We start from the raw sequence: 22476 nt of genomic DNA, 5'->3' as shown, positions 1-22476 counted from the left end.
TCAATAATGTGTCGTGATTCCAGTCTGCGTAATTGTAGCTGTCTGTTACCACCTCTCACATTTATGGGCACTTGGTCCATGCAAAAGAAACTCAAAAGGTCTCTATTGCTCTGATGGAACATCTCAAAGTGCCGTGCCACCGGGTAGGTGGGATCTATTTTGTATGGCCCTGAGATGTTCCAAGATTCTGATCTTGGTCGGATGAATTGTACTGCCAATGTACCGCAACCCACACGGACATACCAAACAGTATACCGTGTGGGTGGTGTTGCAGTTCATCAGGCTTTTGATTTTCCTAGGTTCATTCATTCCTGGTACTTTGTACTCCAGTGTTTTCTTGCTATTCTTACATGCCCTACATCTGAGACATGGGTAAAACCCCGCAAGTTTACCAAAAGGCGGGACTTTACTATCATTATCACAATGGCTTTGAACCAATGTGTTGCATAGGGATCTAGCTCGTCTGAAAGTAAGTAGGGGAGCTTTCGGCATTTCCTTCCCTATTACTGGGTCTGATCTCAGGATATGCCAGTGTTTAGCAAACATTTTTCTAATTGTTCCCGCATCCCCAGAGTAATCTGTAATCATCCTCAGATTATTTTTAGTGCCTTCCACTTGCTTTTTTCTTTCTTTACTCATACTATTCTCATCTAGCAAGTCTTCTCTGGATTTCTTTTCTACTTTAAGCATGGCTTCTTCTAGGGTCTCTTGTCGGTAACCTCTCATTGTGAATCTGTTCATGCTTTCCTTTGCTGCCACTGTATAGTCACATGGACGTGTACAGTTTCTTTTAATTCTCAGCAATTCTCCATACGGGATACTAGTTATAGTTTTTACCGGATGACAACTTCCTGCGTGTAGTACGGAGTTTCCTGCGGTTGGTTTCCTGTGCAACATCGTGCACAGTCTGCCTCCCTCAGGAAACACCTTAAGAGCTAGAAAATTTACACTTTCTTTGCTCACCTCACCTGTGAATTTAAGGTTTAGTGCATTCATATTAAGAGTATCAATGTAATCTCTAGCTGATTGTTCGGTACCTCTATAGATGATGAATAAGTCATCTATATATCTATTCCAGCTCACAATTCTTTGAATCCATTCTGTATTGTCCGCTTCTGCCCAGGCCACCTGCTCCTCCCACCAGCCTACGAAAAGATTTGCGTAGCTGGGGGCGAAGCAGGTGCCCATCGCAGTACCGCGTATCTGTTTAAAGAATTGGTCTTGAAAGAGGAATATGTTGTTGCATAAACAAAATTCAACAAATTCTATGATCATCTTATTATGTTCAAATAGACTCATAGATTGCCTTCCTAGAAACCATTGTACTGCCTCTAGTCCTTGGAGGTGGTCAATGCTCATATAGTATAGTATAGTAGTTCTCTTTAATTTAACTTACATCCTAAGGTTAAACTGGTAAAACAAACTGCTTAACATCAAGATAAACCTGAGGGCTGCTCTCCACAGCAACCACTTTAAGAGCTTTCTATGGTTATCAAAGACCACTAAAATCACTATAAGGGTTGTCTGAATTAGTGCAAGGTGCTTCACTTAAATAAATGTGCAACATATACTAAGAAGCAGGCCTCCTACAATAACCATCTCACTTAAATCTTCACTGGTTACTTTTATAACTATTGCAGCTGATGGACGTTCTGTTCTCCCAATAGTGCTGTAGATGTGGAATATTCTGCTGCACCAAGTATCTCCTGCATCATTTTGTTGCACAGCCTTTCATTATTGTTTTTAAGTGGTTTAATCAGAAACTTGTTCCATGTGAATACTTCTTGGCAGTGCTCCTGCTGTATGCTGCAAATATTACACTGCACATATTTCGGTGTAATCTTCTCCCCTAAAGGTATTGTAAAATGCATGCAGACATCTTTCTTTTGTGCTTGCTCATGTAAAGATATACCTGCATGTGTTTAAAGTGGTTGTGCACCCAACTGTATTTGTAAATATTTAAAGAAGTTGTGTTATGTTTATTTGTAGTGCTTGCAATGCACAGTGTTCCTTAATTGCAACGAGATAGTGGGCAGTTTTTTCCCCCCCAACAATCTAGATTATTGTTTTTTCCCTACTGTTCACTGAAGACCTGCTTAAGTACATCGTTTACGGTGTATGACTAAAGAAGCTGCAACAGTAAAAAAAGGTAAAGTGGAGGACAAGCTACTTACCTTTGGTAACGTCCTATCTGGTAAAGACGTGATCTAGCCGCAGATTCCTTACCTTAGAATTTCCCAGATATCAGACTGGATCCGGAAGCTTTTTCATTGAGCAATACCCTTCAGCGGCAGTAGGTGGTGTCAGTCAGCTCCATGTGATGGCGTAGTCTCCGCCATTGTGAACTTCGGCGTGCTGACATCAGTTACTTTTCACAACTTTCCAAACTAGGAGCGCGGAGCCATTAAGTGCACTGGAATTGGTGCTTTTAGGACAACTAAGGCCCTGAAAGGGAACGGAATCTGCGGCTAGATTATGTCTCTACCAGATAAGCTGTTACTGAAGGTAAGTAACTTGTCCATCTGATGGAGCCATCCAGCAGCAGATTCCTTACCTTAGAACAGATACCCCAGCAATACCATCCCTGGAGGAGGGAACTGCAGATACATTTAGACCAGGAAGTCCAGGCAGTAAGGCTTGGTGAACGTGTGCAGGGATGCACACATTGCTGCCTGACAAGTGTTGAGGACTGGGACTCCATGCGGCAAAGCCGTGGTAGCAGCCTTAGCTCGGGGGGAATGAGCCCTTAAGCTTTCAGGCGGCTGCTTTTTGGCTCCGAGAGTAGCTAATTTTGATTCAGGGGACGACCATCGTCAGATAGTCCTCTTCAGGTCCGCACAACCTTTCTTTGATCCAACGTACACCAATGCGACATTGAGTCATTACATTTAGAGTGTGACACCGGCAGTTTTATAGAGGAGACGCATTGGTGGTGTTAAGGTCACGTTTTCACACACACTCGAGGATGTGTTTTGCATATTATTTCTTGTAAACGGAAGCATGAATCACACTTGGAGTATGTCTTTGGTGGCAGCACGATGGTACACAGTTTATGTGGACACAGATATATTTAAATTGATTTATTCCCAGCATCTACAGAACTTTTACTGATACTTTCTTCCTGTCCTTTCTTTTATTGTTCTGGTAGGAGGCGACTGAAGACTGAAATGTATCTTGGCATTATTGCATTACTCTTCGTATTAATTTTTCACTGAAGAAGGGTTATTCAACCCGAAATGCATTGGGGTTGCTTTATTTTGGTGGCTTTGATTTTAAGCACATTGTGAATCTTGTGAATGTCAACGAGCACTGTAATACATATGCATTATTAGTTTATTGTTCATTTGATACAGGGTGCATGGCACAAAAGAAACAATTCAATAATTAATTTCTACTCCACAAACCTGTGTAATTTGGTATTATTTTTGCAATTTTTTTAAAATTTGTACATGATTATAGAAACCTTAGGGGCATTTGGCTGTGCGCTGTGAGAAGGAACGGATGTTTTCCGTATCCTATACCTTAGCATACATCCCTGTGTGCCATGCCCACAGACACTGAATGGAATATAGGCAAGACACCCCTCTGGCAGGCCTTGTAGCCCTAAGGCAGGCTGTACTATATCGCATGAGCAGATATGTCCCTGCAATATCCATGTTGACTCTTGGATATTGTAAGTGAACAGGGAATCCATAGAGAGTACATGGGCTGGACTCTCGTCATGAGTTCCCGAACTCCATGATGGCTTCACTGCATTATGGGATGTTTGGTACCAAACATCTCGTCTTAATAAACCTGCACTGATTTGAGTGTCAAATGTATTCATAATTGCACGGAGGACCCCTTAGAGTGGTCCAGTAAAAACCTACCAACTCTTAGTGTGGTCACCGACTGGTCTAAGCCAGTCTGTTACCATCAGATAGAGTTCAGACCTCATTGGGCGAGCGCCAGCGTGTGCTCAAAGGTTGAGAATAAAGCTTGTCCTGGGCAGAGGTCTGCCCCCCTCTTCAAACTCCATCCTTCAGGTGCTGGATGCGAGGTGAAGCACATTTTTCAGTGCCTACCATCTTGAAGATGGTGAGGTTTCTCCAATCAGGGCTAGGATATGTCCCCCTACCACAGGAGGTGAACATAATAGAGGATGAAGGCAACCCATGGGAAGGGTATGCCCAGATGTGGGTCCCATGCTCACTACGCCACTGGAGTCAAGCTATCCTGGCTGAAGAGGGGTGAAACCCCGAAACCGGTCCTAGGATGCTTGATTCCGGTCCAGGGAAGACATGACTTGGCAGTTCGGGCTGGACTGTTCCCATGAGGCAAAGGGTCAACTGGGGTGGCGTGGTGAGCAAAATAACGATGGATTAAACCCAGATCTGTGACTGGGGGTGAGTGTTTTGCCAATGTGCAACATTCTGTCCATCATCGTGTGTTTTACCCCATGTAAGGGGCCCATTGGATTGGCCACTACTGGTCACTCCCTTGTAAATGGCCCTAAGTCTAGTATTTATGAGGCAGCCTCAGACCCTGAACGGACACAAAAAGACAACAAATGAAGAAACGCTGTTGGACTGAACTACAGACCTTGCCTGTCTGCCGCTACAGAACTCGAAAATCACCACTGTCCAGTTTGTCTTGTCACTGTGTGGTCTCCACAAATCCCGAAGTTTCATCACCACTTTGCACATTACCAAAGAGCTCCCTCGAGATAGAGGTATTAACTCCCTGCAGCCGCAGGCACCAAAAACAGCAAAGTCAGGTGCTGCGTCATCCAGTGTCCCTCCCCGAACAAGTTCTCCAAGTAACTGTAAAAAGTACCCCTGCTGTGGAGGGTCAGCTCGTCAACTACACCAAGTCTTGAGGCCCAGGACCCTCCAGATGCTGAATCCTATGATCTCTTGAAGTGTACAGTGATTGAGGCCGTCGGATTCACCACTGAAAAGTTTAGAATCCAGTTTATGGAGGATCAAAAAACCCAGAGCCAGACCTGGGTAGATTTTGTAGATTACTCAGTGACATCATTAGGAGGTTGGTTAGCTGGTAACAATGTGCATGACTTTAAAGGGCTTTATAATTTGATAACAAAGGAGCATCTTTTAAGTAGTTGTTACCAAGAGAAGATATATCAAATCCTGGTAGTCCTAGATCCACTTTCTCCTCAAGGGTTGGGGAAGAAGGCAGACCACTGGGTCAATTCAAGCGTGACCAAGGCCACAAGTGGTGGGGAGGCTAAACCCCCCCCCTCCGGAAAGAGGGTAATTCTAAAAACAAAGTCTTCTCCAGGACCCCAACAACCTGTTCAGGATGTTGGGCCTAAGACTCTTCAAAGCCAAGGGGTGGGTACCTGGGAAAGAACTGGGATCCCAAGAAGGCTTGGTGTCATGACTTTAAAACCACAGGGCATCAAACTGGAGAATCTGATAGTAAAAACAAGAAAAATGCCTCTAGTCCATCTGCAGTAAATGCAGATACTAATCTCTGGCAATGTCAGGGAGCTCACTGAGGTGACACTAGTAGGGGATGTGAATGTAACCACTTTAGCTGTCTGGCCCACTAATATGCAAAAATACAGACAGCATCCTGTTATTAATGGGGTTAGGGTGGAGGCATGGAGAGACAGTGTCACCATGGTGAGACTGAGCAACTGGTGTCCTCTGAACAGCATCTGCCTGGAAGGACCTATCCAGTCACTAATATGGCAGTGTGACAACAAACCATCCCATGACGATTGTGTCCTTTGACTGGGGAGGGGTTGCTGGCCAAAAAGAGGTAGCAGTGTCTTTATCCATTCCAGTTGATTGATTGGTTGGCAATGATTTGTAGTCCTCAGCCTGGGCTGAGGCAGAACTGAGAATCCATGCAGAAATGCTTTCAATCCCACACTGGATGTGTGTAAACACCAGAGCATAGAGTAGAGCCCAGAGTGAAAAAGAGGAGCTGGAGTCTGGAATAATGGCAGAGCCCTCCAAGAAAAAAGGGAGGAAGACTAGGGGACCAGCTACCAATCAGACACCAGACTCTTCCCCCTAGGGGAAAGAAGAGCCATCCCAAGAAGGAACTGAGCCGCTGGAGCCTTACCAGTGTGAGATTTTGGACCTAGGGGGACCCTTTAGGGAAGAACTGTGCCAGGGAAAGAGGACCTGTTCTACTCTTGAAAGCCTGCGATAGCAAGATGCTGCACAGGAAGGAGGTGAGGTCAGAGGTTCCCACAGGATCTATTGGGAGGAGGGGATCCTTTACACTGAGGGCAGAGACCCCAAACCTGGTGCCACTAGGAAAGTGGTAGTATCTCAGGCCTTTAGCGAACTTCTCCTCACTTTTACCCGTGATATACCCCTAGACAGACACCTTGGCCAGACCAAAACTTAGTGTAGTCCAGTCAGCCACTTCTACTGGCCAGGGATGCACCAGAAGATGAAAGAGTTTTGCAAATCCTGTGCCACTTGTCAAGCCAGTGGCGAGACAGGTGGCCACCAAAAGGCCTCCTTCATTCCGCTTCCAGTGGTTGGGGTTCTCTTTGAGAGGGTAGGAACTACTACAGCAATCAGGAAACAGATGTATTCTGGTGGTAGTGGATCCTGCCACCAGGTATCCTGAGACTATTCCCTTAGGACTACCACTGCCCCTGCAGTGGTTAGGGCCCTCATTGGTATATTTACTAGGGTGGATTTCCCTGCAGAGGTGGTGTCATACAGAGGTACAAACTTCATGTCTGGCTACCTGAAAAACATGTGGAAGGAGTGTGGAGCGATCTACTGGTTCACTAAACCCTACAATCCCCAGTGTAATGGCCTTGTTGAAAGATTCAACAAGACCATGAAAAGCATGATTGGTGGACCATCTGAAAAAAATCAGAAGGAGATAGTAGGTCTTACTTCCATGCCCGCTTTTTACCTACAGGGAAGAGCGAAAGAAGGTAGTGGGGTTCACCCCATTGCAACTTCTGTTTGGTCATCCCGTCAGGGAACGATTGTGCCTTGTGAAGGAGGGATGGGAGAGACCTCTCAGTGAACCTAAACAAGATATAGTGGATTATGTGCCTGGCCTCTGCTCTAGGATGGCTGAATACATGGAGAAAGCAAATAACCTTGAGACCAGCCAGGAGCTCCAGAAGCAATGGTATGATCAAAAGGCTGCTAAGGCTAAATGCCATCCTGTTCCACCATTTGTACGAGTACCTACCCAGGAGGCCTGAGGTGTTGATAAACATAAGGATAAGATTGGCACTAGGAAACATTAATTTTCGAAACGTTTCCATACTTTTGGTTGAGATCTAGAATCTCTATTGCCCTCCACAGTGGCGAAAGAAGCAAAGTTTTCTGCAACCATGACTGGGTTTGGGATAACACCCTAATATCTGGTGAGGTATCTAAACCAATAACATCCTGAAGGTCTTCAAATAGGTTTCCTTTCTCATCACTTTAATCACCCTCTCATCATCATCATATTGGTGAGATATTTCTGGGTTGGATTGTGCCTACTGCCGTGGTCCAGAGGATAGGGGAAGAGCTTCAGAATCTGACAGAACTATTGGATCCATGTCGGGTGTTTAGGTTCGAGCCGGTGAAGTCAGTCTCAGTGATTGGAGTGACTTTGAACGTTATGCCAAAGCTGGTGCTAGCAGCATTGTGCTTGAGAAAGGGGCTGAACTCAGGAGGAGGTCGAGTGGTGCAGTCTGCTTCGGGGGACATATTTGCCGATGGGACCCCGACAGGCAGCTACTTTGAATCCTTGGGGCACAAAGGGGTTTCAGCAGGACACAGTGGGGTATCACAGAATTTCTCCACAGCCTCTCGGAGGTGATAGATTGTGTCTGCAGTTGCAGTCAACTTGAGGGGAAAGTGATAGCAGGAGCACAGCTGCGTGGCCTGGGGGAACCTGGGACATCGCGTAACTCCAATTGGGGGGGAGGGGGACAAAGGAGACCAGTGTTTTGACTTCTTGTGGTGGAGTTTAATGATGACTAACTTTGCTCTGCGGTCATGACTCAAAGTCATGAGAGGTGCTGAAGCACCAGTGGGGCTAACATTGTGGGTGTCCTGTTAGTGAGGGTCACGGCATGGCTTAAAACCTGCCGTTTTAGGGCCCATATCTGCACTCTTGAAAATTTGAGAAATTTTCCTGTGGGAAAAAGCCTGTCCAAAGACAGGACTTCAAGCTCCAGATCTGCGGCGGAAGATACAGAAAGGACTGACACCAGAGCGTGGAGCTGGCAAACATATAAGGGCCCATCCGAGGCAGCGTGGAGCGGACGCTTAATCATAGAATGCCACCAACAGACATGCAAGGTAATTGCTTTGAAGTTTCTGGATCCAGTCTTGTACCTAGGGTACATTCATGAGGTGAAGAATCTGCAGTAAGCAGTCTCCATCTGAAAGTAAAGTCTTTCAAAACTATTCAACAGAAGAAGTTTAGAAAAATGGAGGAAATTAAATAAAGCAAACAAATTGCCAAAATTAGTCACTGGTCAAGTTGGGCGGTAAGTGAGAATAAAAGTGATTTTGCAAGGAGTAGAGATAGCAATTTTGAGGCCAATGACTTTTGAATGCTTGCAAGTATCCAGATCTAACTGGGAGGTAATGAGGGACTCAAAGAATAACTGCAAAACCTCCACCACTCTTGCTAGTGCAATAGACATGAAATGCTTTATTACCGAGAGGGGAGGCAAAGGCAGGATCACTGGTTGAGACATCAAAGGTCCAGGATTCAGTCAAGAAGGAAATATATAGACAGGAGTCTTGTTTAGGGAGGGCAATGTTCCAACTATGTTTATACAAGGAGTAGGAATTGACCAGAATACAAGCCTACTTGGGGGCAGGGGATGGAGGGAGGGAGGCTGGAGAACATAATGTGAGGAGGAGACTGATGGAGGGTGGAAGACTCCATAGAAGGTAGAGGGTGGGCAAAAATGTGTGTTTGGGGTTTTCAAGGAAGAAGGCATATAAGCGTATCTTGCTAAAGAATCATAAAATCTCAGTCTGAAGTTACATGAAATTACAGCGTATAGTGGAAACAAAGAAGAGGTCCCTACTTAGGGGTGAAATTTGATCTGTAGAGTGACATTGGGTGGACAAATTCAAAATTGGTACACTTACATCCCTCTTCCTTGAAACACCCAGTGTTTCAGACACTGCAAAGGAAATTTCCACAGCAAACCCTGGAGTGTAGGAAAAGGGTAGTATGGTAAAGGAGGAGTGTGTACGGTTCAATGACGGTAATACACCACAAGAGTAAGACAGTTGAGGATTGCTTACAATTTGGCTGGGAAGGAAACTGGAGAGCATGACGGTGCAATGGTGGAATGTTGTGTGCAGGTGGGCTTGCTTTTGAGTCCTCAATGCTGCACACATCGACAGCAGATAGAGTGAGTCAGGTGGGTGAGGCACAGTGTTCTTGAATGATGCATATAATTAAAAGAATTACACAAACTGAGCAAGTGAAGAAACACTGGAGCCTAGTTACTTGTTGTGCACTGAGAGTGGGCACCCCCTCGTACTTATTGGAAAGAAATACTAGCTAAAATAAAAGTAAGAATTATAACACAAAAAACGCCCTATAAATACAAAAATAATACTCCCAACAGCTGAGCTCTAATTAAAATAAACAAACTGGGCATGGAGCCAGGCACCCTCAAACATACAAGGATACAATGTGGCAGAAAGAAATTTGAATGTTTTAAAAACATTACAAAAGCAAATTGCAGCACATGCTAGTCTTATCCAGTATATGGTACTGACTTACCAAGGCACTTTGCAGCATGCATAGGTTTTATCCATTCTATGGTGCTGTCAAACAAAATTATTCCCTAGGTTGGGACACTGAATACGTCAAAATGGCAGTGACATATGGGGAACATACTTCTACAAAATGGGACTGGTATAACTTGGCAATAGTGTTTATAGCGGATGACATATTGTTCAGTGGAGTTCAGGGCTTGGTGTAGTTTGGGCTTGGACTTTGCGGTAGGATATTGGTCAGGGAGCTTGGGCCAGAAGGGGATGGACCATCTATGACTACATAGATTGATGGAAGCTTTGGGACATACCTAATTACATCAAAGAGATTTCAGAACTTCCAGTTTACTTCAGAGTGGTTTTACAATGACTGGTGCAATGTTAAGGAGTAGGATTCTCAATAAAGGAGTTACCTTTTACATAAAATCTGCTTTTCCATAGCAGGTAACTAACTAAAGGACAATTTACTTATTTTCGGTAACACCTTATCTGGTAGAGACATGATCTATCTGCAGATTCCTTACCTTTGAACTTCCAGGCGTCATGCTGGATCCAGAAGATTTTTCAAAGCAGGACCCCTGCGCGCTGGTAGGTGGCGTCGGTCAAGTCCACGTGACGTCGTGTTTGTCGTGGTGACATCTGCGTCGTCAATATAGCCGCCACTCCGGCATGCTGACGTCAGTACTTTTCATGACTTTCCACGCCAGAAGCTCGAAGCCATGAAGTGACTGACCATGGTGTGCTAATAAATGAACAACTAGGGCCCCAAAGGAGGGACGTCCCTGACACTTAAAACCAATTCTGCAGTGCGGGGAGGACGGGTGGGTTGGTAAGAAATCTGCCGCTAGATCATGTCTCCACCAGATAAGACGTTACCAAAGGTAAGTTACTTCTCCATCTGATAGAGACCTCTACCCGCAGATTCCTTACCTTTGAACAGATACGCAAGCAATACCATCCCCGGAGGAACTGCGGAACGGCTTAGACCAGAAAATCCAGTAAAACAGAGCGACCAAACAGGCCTTCTCTGTGACCCTGGGAATCCAGGTAGTATTGTCTGGCGAACGAGTGCAGAGATGCCACGTGGCATATGTCAGAGATGGGCACACCACGCTGGAGAGCCGTGGTGGCCGCCTTTGCCCTTCAGGGGGATCCTTCTTCGCTAAGGTGTAACAAATTTTAATAGAAAGGATGACCCATTGGGATATAGTCCTCTTGTGGGCAACACAACCTTTCTTTGCACCCACGTATCCATTAAAAAGTTGGTCATCCACCCGGAACTCTTTGGTTCGGTCAAGATAGAACAATAACACTTTTTTTGGGTCCAGATGATGGAGACGTTCCTGTTCCTTGGAAGGATGCGGGGGTGCATAGAAAGTGGGAAGGGTAACCGACTGTCCTAGATGGAAGGATTACCACCACCTTAGGCAGAAAGGATGACCTAGTCCGGAGTACTACCTTGTCCAGGAAGATCGTCAGGTAAGAAGGCTGAGAGGACAGTGCCTGCAGTTCACTCACTCTCTTGGCAGAGGTTATAGCCACCAAAAAGGCTGTCTTGATGGTGAGTAACCACAGAGGACAGGTATACAGTAGTTAAAATTGCTCAAACATCAGAAAAGTGAGCACAAAATTAAGGTCCCACTGCGGCATGATGAAGAGTGAAGGAGGAAACAAACGGGTTAACCACAAGCTGCACAAGAGGAGATTTGTATAGAGGGGGCTGATCAGGCAGCTGAACCTTGGCACCTTGGCTGAACTTTGGCAAAAGGTAGCCCTTCAAAGTGCCCAGAGCAGAGCCCTGCTGGGCCAATAAAAGTATAAACAGAAGGACTTGCGATAATGGAGCAGATAAGGGGTGGATAGACCTGTCTGTACAATATTTACAAAATGTGTTCCATCGGCAGGCATATACCGATTTTGTGGAAGGATGCCTGGTTGCCAAGATAAATTAATGTGGATAAACCCACTGAAAAGAGAGTTATCAACACTCACTGTTGTTATAACCAATGTTAGGAAACCATTCTTAAAAGACCCCCACACACCAACCTGGTTGGTGTCATGCTTCATCAATGGGGTCCCAACCGGGTGGACGAGGATAGTTATAGATTCCTTACCTTAGAATTATCCCCAGGCGTCAGACTGGATCCGGAAAGTCTTTTTGTTTTTTAAAATTTATTAGCATTTTAGTAAAACAGTAGTCATCACACGTTTACAATAGTGAGTGATATCACAGATGTTATGCAGAAGAAACACAATTGCAACATCGAAGAAAACCTTTAACACCCCCATGGCTATATTGTACAATACTAATGAGAAGAATAAACCAAAGAGATAGTAACGTCAGCTGCCCAGGTATGTACATACATAGCATTGTGTCATGTATACAATAATCGTAATATATCGCATTAGTCTTCCTCTGGTGCCGGGGGGATGTTTGCGTAGTAGTACGGAGGTATTGTAATAGAGGTTCCCATATGTCTTTAGGGCGGGACTTGGTGGGTAGTTCTTCTGGATCCGGAAAGTTTTTCATCAGCAGTACCCCTGCGTGTCGTAATATGGCGTTGGTCGACACCAGGAGGCCATCGCAATAGCTACATAGACGCCGCCCACGCGCGCTGACCTTAGTTCTGTACACAACTTTCCACGCCAGAAGCGCAGAGCCATGCAAAACACTGACCACTGGTGCACAAAACTAGGGCCCTGAAAGGATGACCTTAACCCTAAAAGTCAGTTCGCAGAACAGAGAGGATGGGTAGGGCGGCAAGGAATCTATAACTAACCTATGTTTCTTACAGATATATTGTTACCGAAGGTAAGTAACTTGTTCATCTGAAAGAAACAGTTAGTTATAGATTCCTTACCTTAGAATGGATACCCCAGTAATACCAACCCCGGTGGTGGGTCTGCAACTAAGTTCACAGCAGAAAGTCCTGGAGAACAGAACGGCCAAAGAAGCCGTCTCTCCGGACTTGGCTGTCCAGGCAGTAGTGTTTAGTGAACGCGTGCAACGATGCCCACGTAGCTGCCTGACAGATGTCATTTTGGGGGACTTCTCGTTCCAAAGCAGTGGTAGCTGACATCGCCCTGGTGGAATGGGCACCCAGCCCCACTGGAGGCTCCTTCTTTGCCAAAGAGTAGCAGGCTTTGATGCACAGAACGACCCACCTGGAGATGGTTCGTTTGTGCACGGCCCAACCTTTCTTAGCGCCCACGTAACCAACAAAGAGCTGGTCATCCACCCGGAATTGTTTGGTGCGATCCAAGTAGAAGGAAAGCACACGTTTTGGATCCAGACGGTGGAGCCTCTCCTCATCTTTTGAAGGATGCAGAGGCAGAAAGAAGGTGGGCAAAGTGATGGTTTGACCAATGTGGAAAGAAGCAGCCACCTTGGGAAGGAAGGAAGGTCTAGGTCTAAGGACGACCTTGTCCGGATGGATAGCCAGAAAGGGAGGTTTGGAAGAAGGAACTTGCAGCTCACTCACCCTGAGTGCAGAGGTGATGGCCACCAAAAAGGCAGTTTTCAAAGTGAGAAGAATGAGAGGACAGTTATGTAGCGGCTCAAATGAAGAGCACATGAGGTAGGTAAGAACCAAGTTCAAGTTCCACTGAGGCATTACAAAGGGAACAGGAGGAAAAAGAGGAGTAATGCCCTTAAGGAATCTATTTACAACAGGGGACTTGAAAAGAGAAGGCTGATCAGGAAGCCTAAGGAAGGCTCAAATGGCCGAGAGGTAGCCCTTTAGAGTGCCTAGAGCAGAGCCCTGCTGGGCAAAAGAAAGGAGGAAAAAGAGAACCTCAGAAAGAGGGGCGGAAAGAGGATCCACAACCTTTGCTGTGCACCATGCCACAAATGTGTTCCAGCTGCAGGCGTATACCATCTTACTGGTGGGACTCTTGGCTGGATGCCAAGACAACATCGCACACTTCGGGAGACAGGTCAAATGACGTCAACTGCCTCCGCTCAACCTCCACGGAAGGAGGTGGAGGCTGGACAGGTCCGGGTGGAGGACCATACCCTGCTGCTGCGACAGACGATCCTCCCGAAGAGGCAGTCTGATCGGAGGATCAATGGCCATGTTGAGCAGCTCGGGATATCAGGATCTTTATGCCCAACCTCGAGCCATAAGAAAGACTTTGGCCCGGTCGTGCTTGATCTTCTTCAGCACTCTGGGCAGAAGTGGTATAGTTGGAAAGGCGTATAGAAGGCCGCAACTCCACTCGCGAAGAAAAGTGTAGCCTAGCGAATGCCACGTTGGAAATTCCAAAGCGAACTGCTGACATTGCACGTTCTCTTCGGTGGCGAATAAATCTAACCAAGGCTCTCCCCACTGCTGAATGAGACCTTGCACCACCTCCGAGTGAAGACGCCATTCGTGATCCATCATGCAGCTGCAGCTGAGTTCGTCTGCCCTGGCGTTCAGAGAACCTGCCAGGTGTTGAGCCACCAGGGATATGCCCCGATGTTCCAGCCATGTCCAGAGGGGGAGTGCCTCCTGACATAGGGTCCACGACCTCACCCCGCCTTGTTTGTTGCAGTACCACATGGGGGTGGTGTTGTCCGTGAACACCTGCACTACTCTTACCCAGACAGAGGGAAGGAATGCCTTGAGTGCAAGACAAATTGCCAAAAGCTCCAGAAGGTTGATGTGGAGCCCAGACTCCACCGGAGACCAAAAGGCCTCTGATGTGGCCGCCCCATCCGAGGAGTGATGTATTGGTCACCGCTGTGAACTCTGGTTGAGGATGGGAGAGGGATCTCCCTTTGATCCAATCCTGGTTCGTAAGCCACCACTGCAATTGGTGTGCAGTGCCCTCCGAGATCTGGACACGATCAGACAGATTCCCTCGATGTTGGGCCCACTGGAACTTCAGGTCCCACTGCAGAGCCCACATATGCCATCTGGCATGACCCACCAGAAGGATGCAGGAGGCCATCAGACCCAGCAGCCTGAGGGTCATCCTGACCGAAACCCGGGATAGAGGCTCAAAGATCGGAATCATAGCCCGAATATCCCAGGCTCGCTGTTTGGGAGGATAAACCAGAAACTGCTTCGTGTTCAGAACCGCTCCGATGAAGAGGAGCTTCTGAGAGGGGGTCAGGTGTGACTTTGGCACGTTGATGGATAACCCCAGCAAATGCAATTAGTCGGCCGTAGTCTGGTGGTGGGAGACAACAGCCTGTGGCGAGCCCGCCTTCAACAGCCAGTCGTCGAGATAGGTATAGACTGGAACCCCTGATCTGCGCAGATGAGCTGAGACCACCGCCACTTTCGTGAACACCTGACGGGCGCTGGTAAGGCCAAAGGGGAGCAGGGTAAAATGAAAATGCTCGTGGCCTACGGTGTACCATACGTAACGCCTGTGGGCCGGCAGGACGGGGATGTGGAAATAGGCGTCCTGCAAGTCCAACGCTACCATCCAGTCTCCAGGGTCAAGGGCAGACAAGACCTGAGCGGGCGTCAACATTTTGAACTTCTCCTTTCGGGGGATGCGGTTGACGTTCCTGAGATCCAAGATAGGACACGGGCCTTAGTCTTTCTTGGGCACCAGAAAGAAGTGGGAATAGCAACTACGTCCTACTTCTGTGGCAGGAACGTGCTCGATGGCTCCCTTGGCCAAGGGTGCAGAAACTTGCTGTTGGAGAAGGGCCAGGTGATCCTCCGACATGCGATGATGCTGAGGTGGCATGGATGGAGGGGGGTAGTATCGAAGGGTATGGAGTAGCCCCTTTGGACTATTTACAACACCCACCTGTCCAATGTAATGTTTTGCCAGTGGTGGTGATGAGGGCGTAATCTGCCACCAAATGAGCGAGCATGATCCTGTGGGACCGGACTAGGAAGGTTTTGAGACGGAGGAGGAGATAGTGGCTTGGCTCGACTTCTGGTTTTGTGACCCAAAAGGTGGGGGTGAACTGCGTCCACGGCCCTGCAGAGGTTGCTGAACTTACGGAGCCTTCTGGCCAGGGTAGGGTTGGCGCAGCTGATAAGCTCTTCCATAGCCACAAAAGGAGCGAATATTGGATGAAGCCGTGGGGGTGGTAGTGAGGCCCAAAGACTTGGCCGTGGCCCACGAGTCTTTAAAGCGCTCAAGGGCAGCATCCGCCTTCTCTCTGAAGAGACAGGAGTCATTGAAGGGCATGTCCATGAGGTTGGCCTGGACATCCCCGCAAAAACAGATGTTCTCAGCCAGGCGTGGCGACGTACCGCCACCGTCGTGGAAATCGCCCTGCCAAGTGAGTCCTTTGTGTCCAAGCCACATCTGATTATGAACTTAACTGTGCCCCTCCCGTCTGATATAGCTTGGGAGAGTAGAGCCCGGTCCTCCTCCGAGACTCTGGGCAGCACCTGCACCACCGTATCCCATATATTGGGAATAACGGCCCAAGAGGCATGCAGAGTTCACTGACCGCAATGCTAGGCTGGCGGAAGAAAACATTTTCTTCCTGAAATTTCCCAGCCTCTTGGATTCCCTATCTGGGGGTGTGGAAGGGAACGCGCCACGAGAAGTGGAAGACTGGACTACCAAGCTTTGGGGGGTGGGGTGGGTGGTGAGGAAAGTCGGGTCGCCCGGTGCAGGACGATAGCGGCGGGCCATCGTCCTATTCACAGGAGACCATGTCCCCAGTAGGAAGTCTGTCAATGCTTCATTGTAGGGCAGTAGGGGTTCCGAACTCGAGACCCCAGGCTGCAGGACCTCTGTCAAGACATTTGTCTTGACTGCCACAGTAGGAAGCTGAAGGTCAAGGACCTCTGCAGCCCTACGCACCACCATGGCAAAAGATGCTCCCTCCTCCGCAACCAGGGTAGGTGGGGAAAGCATGCCATTGTCTGGGGAGGTGTCCAGACCACTCACTTCACCCAACTCCTCATACTAGTCAAGACCGTGTTGCTTTGCAGGATTTCCAAGGGATCGCGCACCCCCTCCTTTTTCTCTTTCTCCATTCCTAACCCTTCTGAATAGGGCAGAAAAAATGGCATGGAGCCATACAGCTTCGTTGACACGGCTCTGTGTCGTCGGGAATAAGGATAGGGGAGGTGCCGCAAGTGGGTGCTGGCAACACCAAGGACCTCGGCGTCGAACGGGACGCTGGGGAAGGTGGCTGAGGAGGTGCGACCGGCGTCGGTCCGGACCCAGGAATGGGTCCACTCTGAGGCCGTGGCGCCAGGGCCGGAGCCGCCGGCATGGTACCCATGGGGGCCCCTCCGTCTTCTGAGCCTGAGGGGCCCGAGGCCGCTGGCAGGGTCAGGCCGTCCAAATATGGCGCACATGGGGTCATAAAAAATGTTTTAGTTGGGCGGGGGTCGCTCTTGGCCCTGGGAAGGGAGGGAAATGCGGAGCTGACCCAGGCACCCGCTCCGTGTAGCGGGGCCTTGAATGCTGAGGTTCCACCTCTGCGTCGTGAGACAGGCGGGGGAAAGTCAAAGCACGCTTCAACTTCTTGTGGTGCCTCTTAACTGACTAAAACTTCGACGAAGAGGATTTCGATTCTCAGAGCAGTGCTCAGACCTTCCATTGACCAAGACCTGGACCGAGACCAACAAGGCGACCTCCACGGTGCAGGACGCCGGGCCACGAGAAGCTTTAGGGACCGCTCCCTCAAAGCCTTCAGCGCCATGACCCGGCAGTCGGAGCACGACTTGGAGTCGCGGTCACACTCCAGACATCAAAGACAGACCAGATGGGGTTCCTTGACCGACATGGCACAGTGACAGGCGATGCACGGCTTGATCCACAAAGTCTTCTTACTCGACATGACACCGAAGTCGACAAAATGTCGAAAAAAGGCAGTAAAAAAAAAAATGACAGGGGGGGTAGCTCTCTTCAACAGATCGGCGCTAATGGCACGGAAAGAAAAGAACGGAGGTCAGCACGCCAGAGTGGCGGCTATAATGACAAAGCGGACGTCACAACGACAAACACGACCCTTACGACGTCACACTGAGTCGACAGACGCCACCTACCGGCGAGCAGGGGTACTGCTAAGAAAAATCTTCCGGATCCAGCCCAACACCTGGAAGTTCAAAAGTAAGAAATCTGCGGCTAGATGTCTCTATCAGATTTGCATCTATGCAAACATCATAAGCAGAAATTCAGGATAACAAGGTCAAAAGCCCGAAAAAAAATCTAACTACTTCTAACTCTACCTTTTTAGGAGTAACCCGAGTCTCAGGATAAAATGTATTTTTATCACCACCATCAACTTCCATTACAGAGGGTCCTTGTTGATGGGAGGAAAGCGAGTGTTTCTCAACAGCAACTGAATGGCTTGTTTTTGAATCTGCAATATAGAATGATTTTAGATATTCAGACATGTGTTCAGTCATTTAAAACAGAATGTCTAAACAAGTACGGAAGTGTCCGGCATTATCTGCTTTTTTACAAGTTGTGTAAACTACCACAGTACACACTACTGTAGCAGGTTTTTTTTTTTTTAAGAACAATTCTTGATTGAATTTTGAGTCAACGTTATAGCTTTCACATTACAAGTATGTATCATAGCTCACTATAATAAGATTATCATCAATTGTGGACAATCACACATATAAACACAGAAGTCAAGAAAGAAACAAACAATTCAATACAGAAACATAAAAACTAGTAGACTAAACAAGATCTAGTCTAGCATTATCTCCCTGTGATGTCATCAATAGCGGTTTTAGGGTATGTTACCGTCGCCATACATCAATGGAGTAGCAGCAAGCCCCATGTTAAATTCGTTACATTTTACATGAATACTCCATTCCCTTTCAAAAGCAAGTATGTGTGTGCCAGCATGGAGGCAAAAGCCAAGTACCATGGCCTATATGACATAGCCCTTAAAATAATTAAATTCACTGTAGTCATAATGTAAAGTAAGTGGGTATTTCAGGTCATAGAATAAGTGCACCTTCTCTGTTAACTAGCAGCTTCAAGTCCTTCCTTTATAGCCAAGGATACTTTGCACCATAGGATTGTCAATGTGCAAATCACAATTAAATGTCCCAAAGAGCAACCTGCTGCAAGTGCAAAATGAAGGTCTTGCAGAAGATTAGAATAAACTTGCCCCGGCAACCTACATATTCAATTCAACAACTCAACACTCACTCACTTCAGTACACATGCAGCCCAGAAGCAAAATGTGATCCACTTTTGCATACTCTTTCTTTATTATTCATTTATCCTCATCAATAGCTTCATACATTGCATTGAAAATTCAATCAAACCTCTTAAATGCCATGCCAAAATTGTGCAAACAATATAGAACACTCACTTGGATCACACATGTGAGAAGTATTCTAATTCATTATATTAAAAAATACACATGCCTCATACATACTTCCACACCCTTTCCACCAACCAGTCATTTGCTCCTTCATTCGTACCCCATCATCTTAACATTCATAAATTGCATCACGACCATAAAAAAAGATATATAATCGGGTCTTCAGTATAGCACATTGCCTGTGTTTTAGTCTGTACACCATATCATACAAACCAGAGTCTTCACCAATTTCTCCAGCGATTTATCATTGTCATGTCCTATCAAGGATCTCTTATTAAAATATCTATTGCAGTTCTTGTATACCAATACCGTTTCATCAGTCATAATTGTTTTCACATCCCATAAATTGCATGGCTTTGGTACAGGTTAGAATCACATAGATAGCGTGGCTTCTGCACAAGTTAGAATCCACACACGTTTTGGCAAACAACTGCAGCGTTCTTCAGGATAGCCACATGAAAAGACCCGTTATCACTTCTCCACCTAAACATGACAACGAAACTTACTTTGCCGCACATATACGGTCAACAATATTACAGAACATTTTCACCAAGCTCGATGCTTGTGTGTCAGCACGTGCTCCAACAATTATCCCACTTACCTAATTGTAGTGACATTTATCTTATATCCCATTAGAATGTTAAATGGTGTTCTATTGTGCTCCTGAACTTTTAATGTGTTTTCAAGAAAAAGGGAAACCCAAGGGTAATAAGGGAACAAGGGTGTAAGTATGTTTAAAGGAACATAGGTCCCTTACTCATAAAATAGTGCAACATAGATACATAGAAGTACATTAAGGTCTATGTAAAAGGTCCAAATGGACAATGAAAATTGTTTATTTAGTTACAAATTAACAGCACATTAAAAGAGTGGGAAAACAAAACACAAAAGAAGTTCAAAAAAACTTCCAAACTCAGGCATTACTTCATGTGACTACAATGAATACATAAAATTTACGTCACAGGTAATTTTTAAGTACTCGTACACATGTGAACCAATATAAATCAACAATTTAAGTCATGGTACTAAGGTAGACGAAGTTTCAATCCCTTACATCATTTAGGGATCATCATCAGGACATAATGAATTATGCCTGCTAGGAAAAGAAAAAAGACTAGGAAAAAAAAGGGAGGGGAGGGGGGAAAAAGAAGAATAATTACAAGATTAAACACCTATCTACTGCATAAGGGATTACTCCACTCGTTCCATACATGTGTGAATGGTGACATGCTTCTAAAACGGGCTATGTTGTGCCATTAATCAATGGTTGTGGTCTACAATAGCAGTGGTGGTAGTCTGCGCAAAAGCATGCTAGTGAGGAGATAGTAGAGTTGATAGACAACACAGCAACTCTAATAAAAAGCAATTAATGTACACTTAACCAGTACACCATCCACGGGAAGGTGGAGGGAAAAGTAGTCATCAAAAAATCAATAGATGTTCGAATAAGGCAGTTTGTAGTAACTGGAACACTGGTCTTGGTTAAGTAGAGGAATCCAATCGAATTCAGGGTTATAGGGGACCAACCAGAAGGTTGGAAGAAAAATACTTACTAAACACTAGAATGGGTCTGAAAAGGTAAAAATCAAGGTGATTATGGAGTCTAAGCGCCAGAGGGTCGTGTAGTAGTGAAAGAAAAGCTCATGCTGTACCTGGGAAAAGGTGGCAAGGCACGCCATAGATGAACAGGTTACTTACCTTTGGTAAAGCATTATCTGGTAGAGACTATCAATCTGCAGATTCCTTACCTTTGAATTTCCCAGGCGTCAGGCTGGATCTGGAAACTTTTGCTGAGCAATACCGCTGGCGTGTGCCATTGTGTGGCTCTATTCAGCTCCGCGTGACGTTGTCTGCAGCGTTGGTTATGATGTTGCGGTACCTATACAGGAGCCACCCAGGCGAGCGGACATCAGTACTTTTTGTTTTTTCCACGGCAGAAGCACAGAGCCACAACGTAACTGATGTGGTCATGTGCAAAACGAGGGCCCTGAGAAGGGGAGGAACCCTGGCCCTCCAACATTAGTCCACAAAGTGGGGAGGCATTGGTGGGGCTGTAAGGAATTTGCAGCTAGATAGTCTCTACCAGATATTACATTACTGAAGGTAAGTACCTTTTTCATTTGATAAGAGACTTATAGCTGCAGATTTCTTACCTTTGAATTAGATACCCAAGCCATACCATTCTGGCGGTTGGTGCAGGAACCAAACTTTATACTAGGAAGTCCTACAGGACCGAACGGGCAAAATGCTTATCCCTACGGACCTGAATGTCCAGGCAGTATTGCTTGGCAAACATGTGCAAGGATGCCCACATTGCCGCCGGACAGATGTCAAGGACTGGGACACCCCGAGCCAAGGCCCTAGTTGCAGCCTTTCCCCTGGCAGAATGGGTCCTTAATCCCTCAGGGGGCTGCTTCTTAGCCAGGGATTAGCAGATCATAATGCAGAGAACGACCCAGCGAGAGATGGTCCTTTTCTGCACTGCCTGCCCCTTCTTAGCTCCCACGTGCCCCACAAACAGTTGGTTGTCCACCCAGAATTCTTTTGTGAAGTAAAGGTAGAACGACAACGCTCTTTTTTGGGTCCAGTTGGTAGAGACGCTCTTCTTCCTTAGAAGGATGTGTGGAAGCAAAGAAGGTGGGCAGCATGATGAAATGACCCAGATGGAATGGGGTCACAACCTTTGGCAAAAATGAAGCACCGGTGCAAAGCACCACTTTGTCTGGAAAAGACAACATGTAGGGAGGCGTGCAAGTTAATGCCTGCAACTCACCCACTCTCTGGGCAGATGTAATCGCCACTAAAAAGGGTGTCTTGATGGTAAGCAGCCGGAGAGGACAGTTGTGTAATGCCTCAAAGGGAGCACACAAGATAAGGGAGGACCAAATTAAGGTCCCACTGCGGCATAACAAAGGGCGTGGGCAGAAATGTGTGCCATGCCCTTTAAAAACCTACTTACAATTGGAGACTTGAAGAGAGGGTTGGTCTGGCAGCTGCAAAAAAGCAGACAGAGCAGAAAGATAACCCTTGAGAGTTCCCAAAGCAAAGCCCTGTTAGACAAGGGTCAGAATGAATAAAGACAGTGGAAAGAGAAGCAGGGGGGAGGGTCAATAGACCTTTCTGTACAGTATAATACAAATTTCTGCCAACGTCAGGTGGTTACTGTCTTAGTAGAGGGCCACCTGGCCACCAAGATAACGTTACATACTTCAGGAGGAAGGTCAAAAGCCATCAACTGCTGCCGCTCAATCTCCACGCATGGAGGCGCACAGTTGACCGGTTCGGGTGGAGAACCCTCCCCTGCTGGGCGACGGAAGATTCTCCCGAAGAGGCAGCCTGATCGGAGGATCAATGCTCATTTTCAGAAGATACCAGACTCTCCTCACCCAGTCTGGAGCCACAAGGATGAATTGGACCCGGTCGCTCCTGATTTTCAGAACCTGGGAAGCAGTGGTATGGGCGGAAAGGCGTACAGCAGGC

The 22476-nt window shown here is 46.7% G+C and overlaps 1 protein-coding gene across 4 annotated transcripts in view; it reads right to left on the bottom strand.

Annotated features, from left to right (window-relative positions):
• The window catches only part of BRDT (bromodomain testis associated), a 1895586-nt gene that overhangs the window by 358899 nt on the left and 1514211 nt on the right, over positions 1-22476 (bottom strand). For all 4 annotated transcript variants that reach the window (XM_085602176.1, XM_085602174.1, XM_085602177.1 and 1 more), the window contains one exon: positions 17879-18012. In XM_085602176.1, the coding sequence (XP_085458302.1) occupies positions 17879-18012 (134 nt within the window). The remainder of the gene's footprint in view (positions 1-17878; positions 18013-22476) is intronic.

This window comes from Triturus cristatus, chromosome 4_2 (genome assembly GCF_964204655.1).
Source record: "Triturus cristatus chromosome 4_2, aTriCri1.1, whole genome shotgun sequence".
In the NCBI taxonomy this organism is placed as follows: Eukaryota; Metazoa; Chordata; class Amphibia; order Caudata; family Salamandridae; genus Triturus; species Triturus cristatus.
This window is presented reverse-complemented; position numbering and strand designations above follow the sequence as displayed.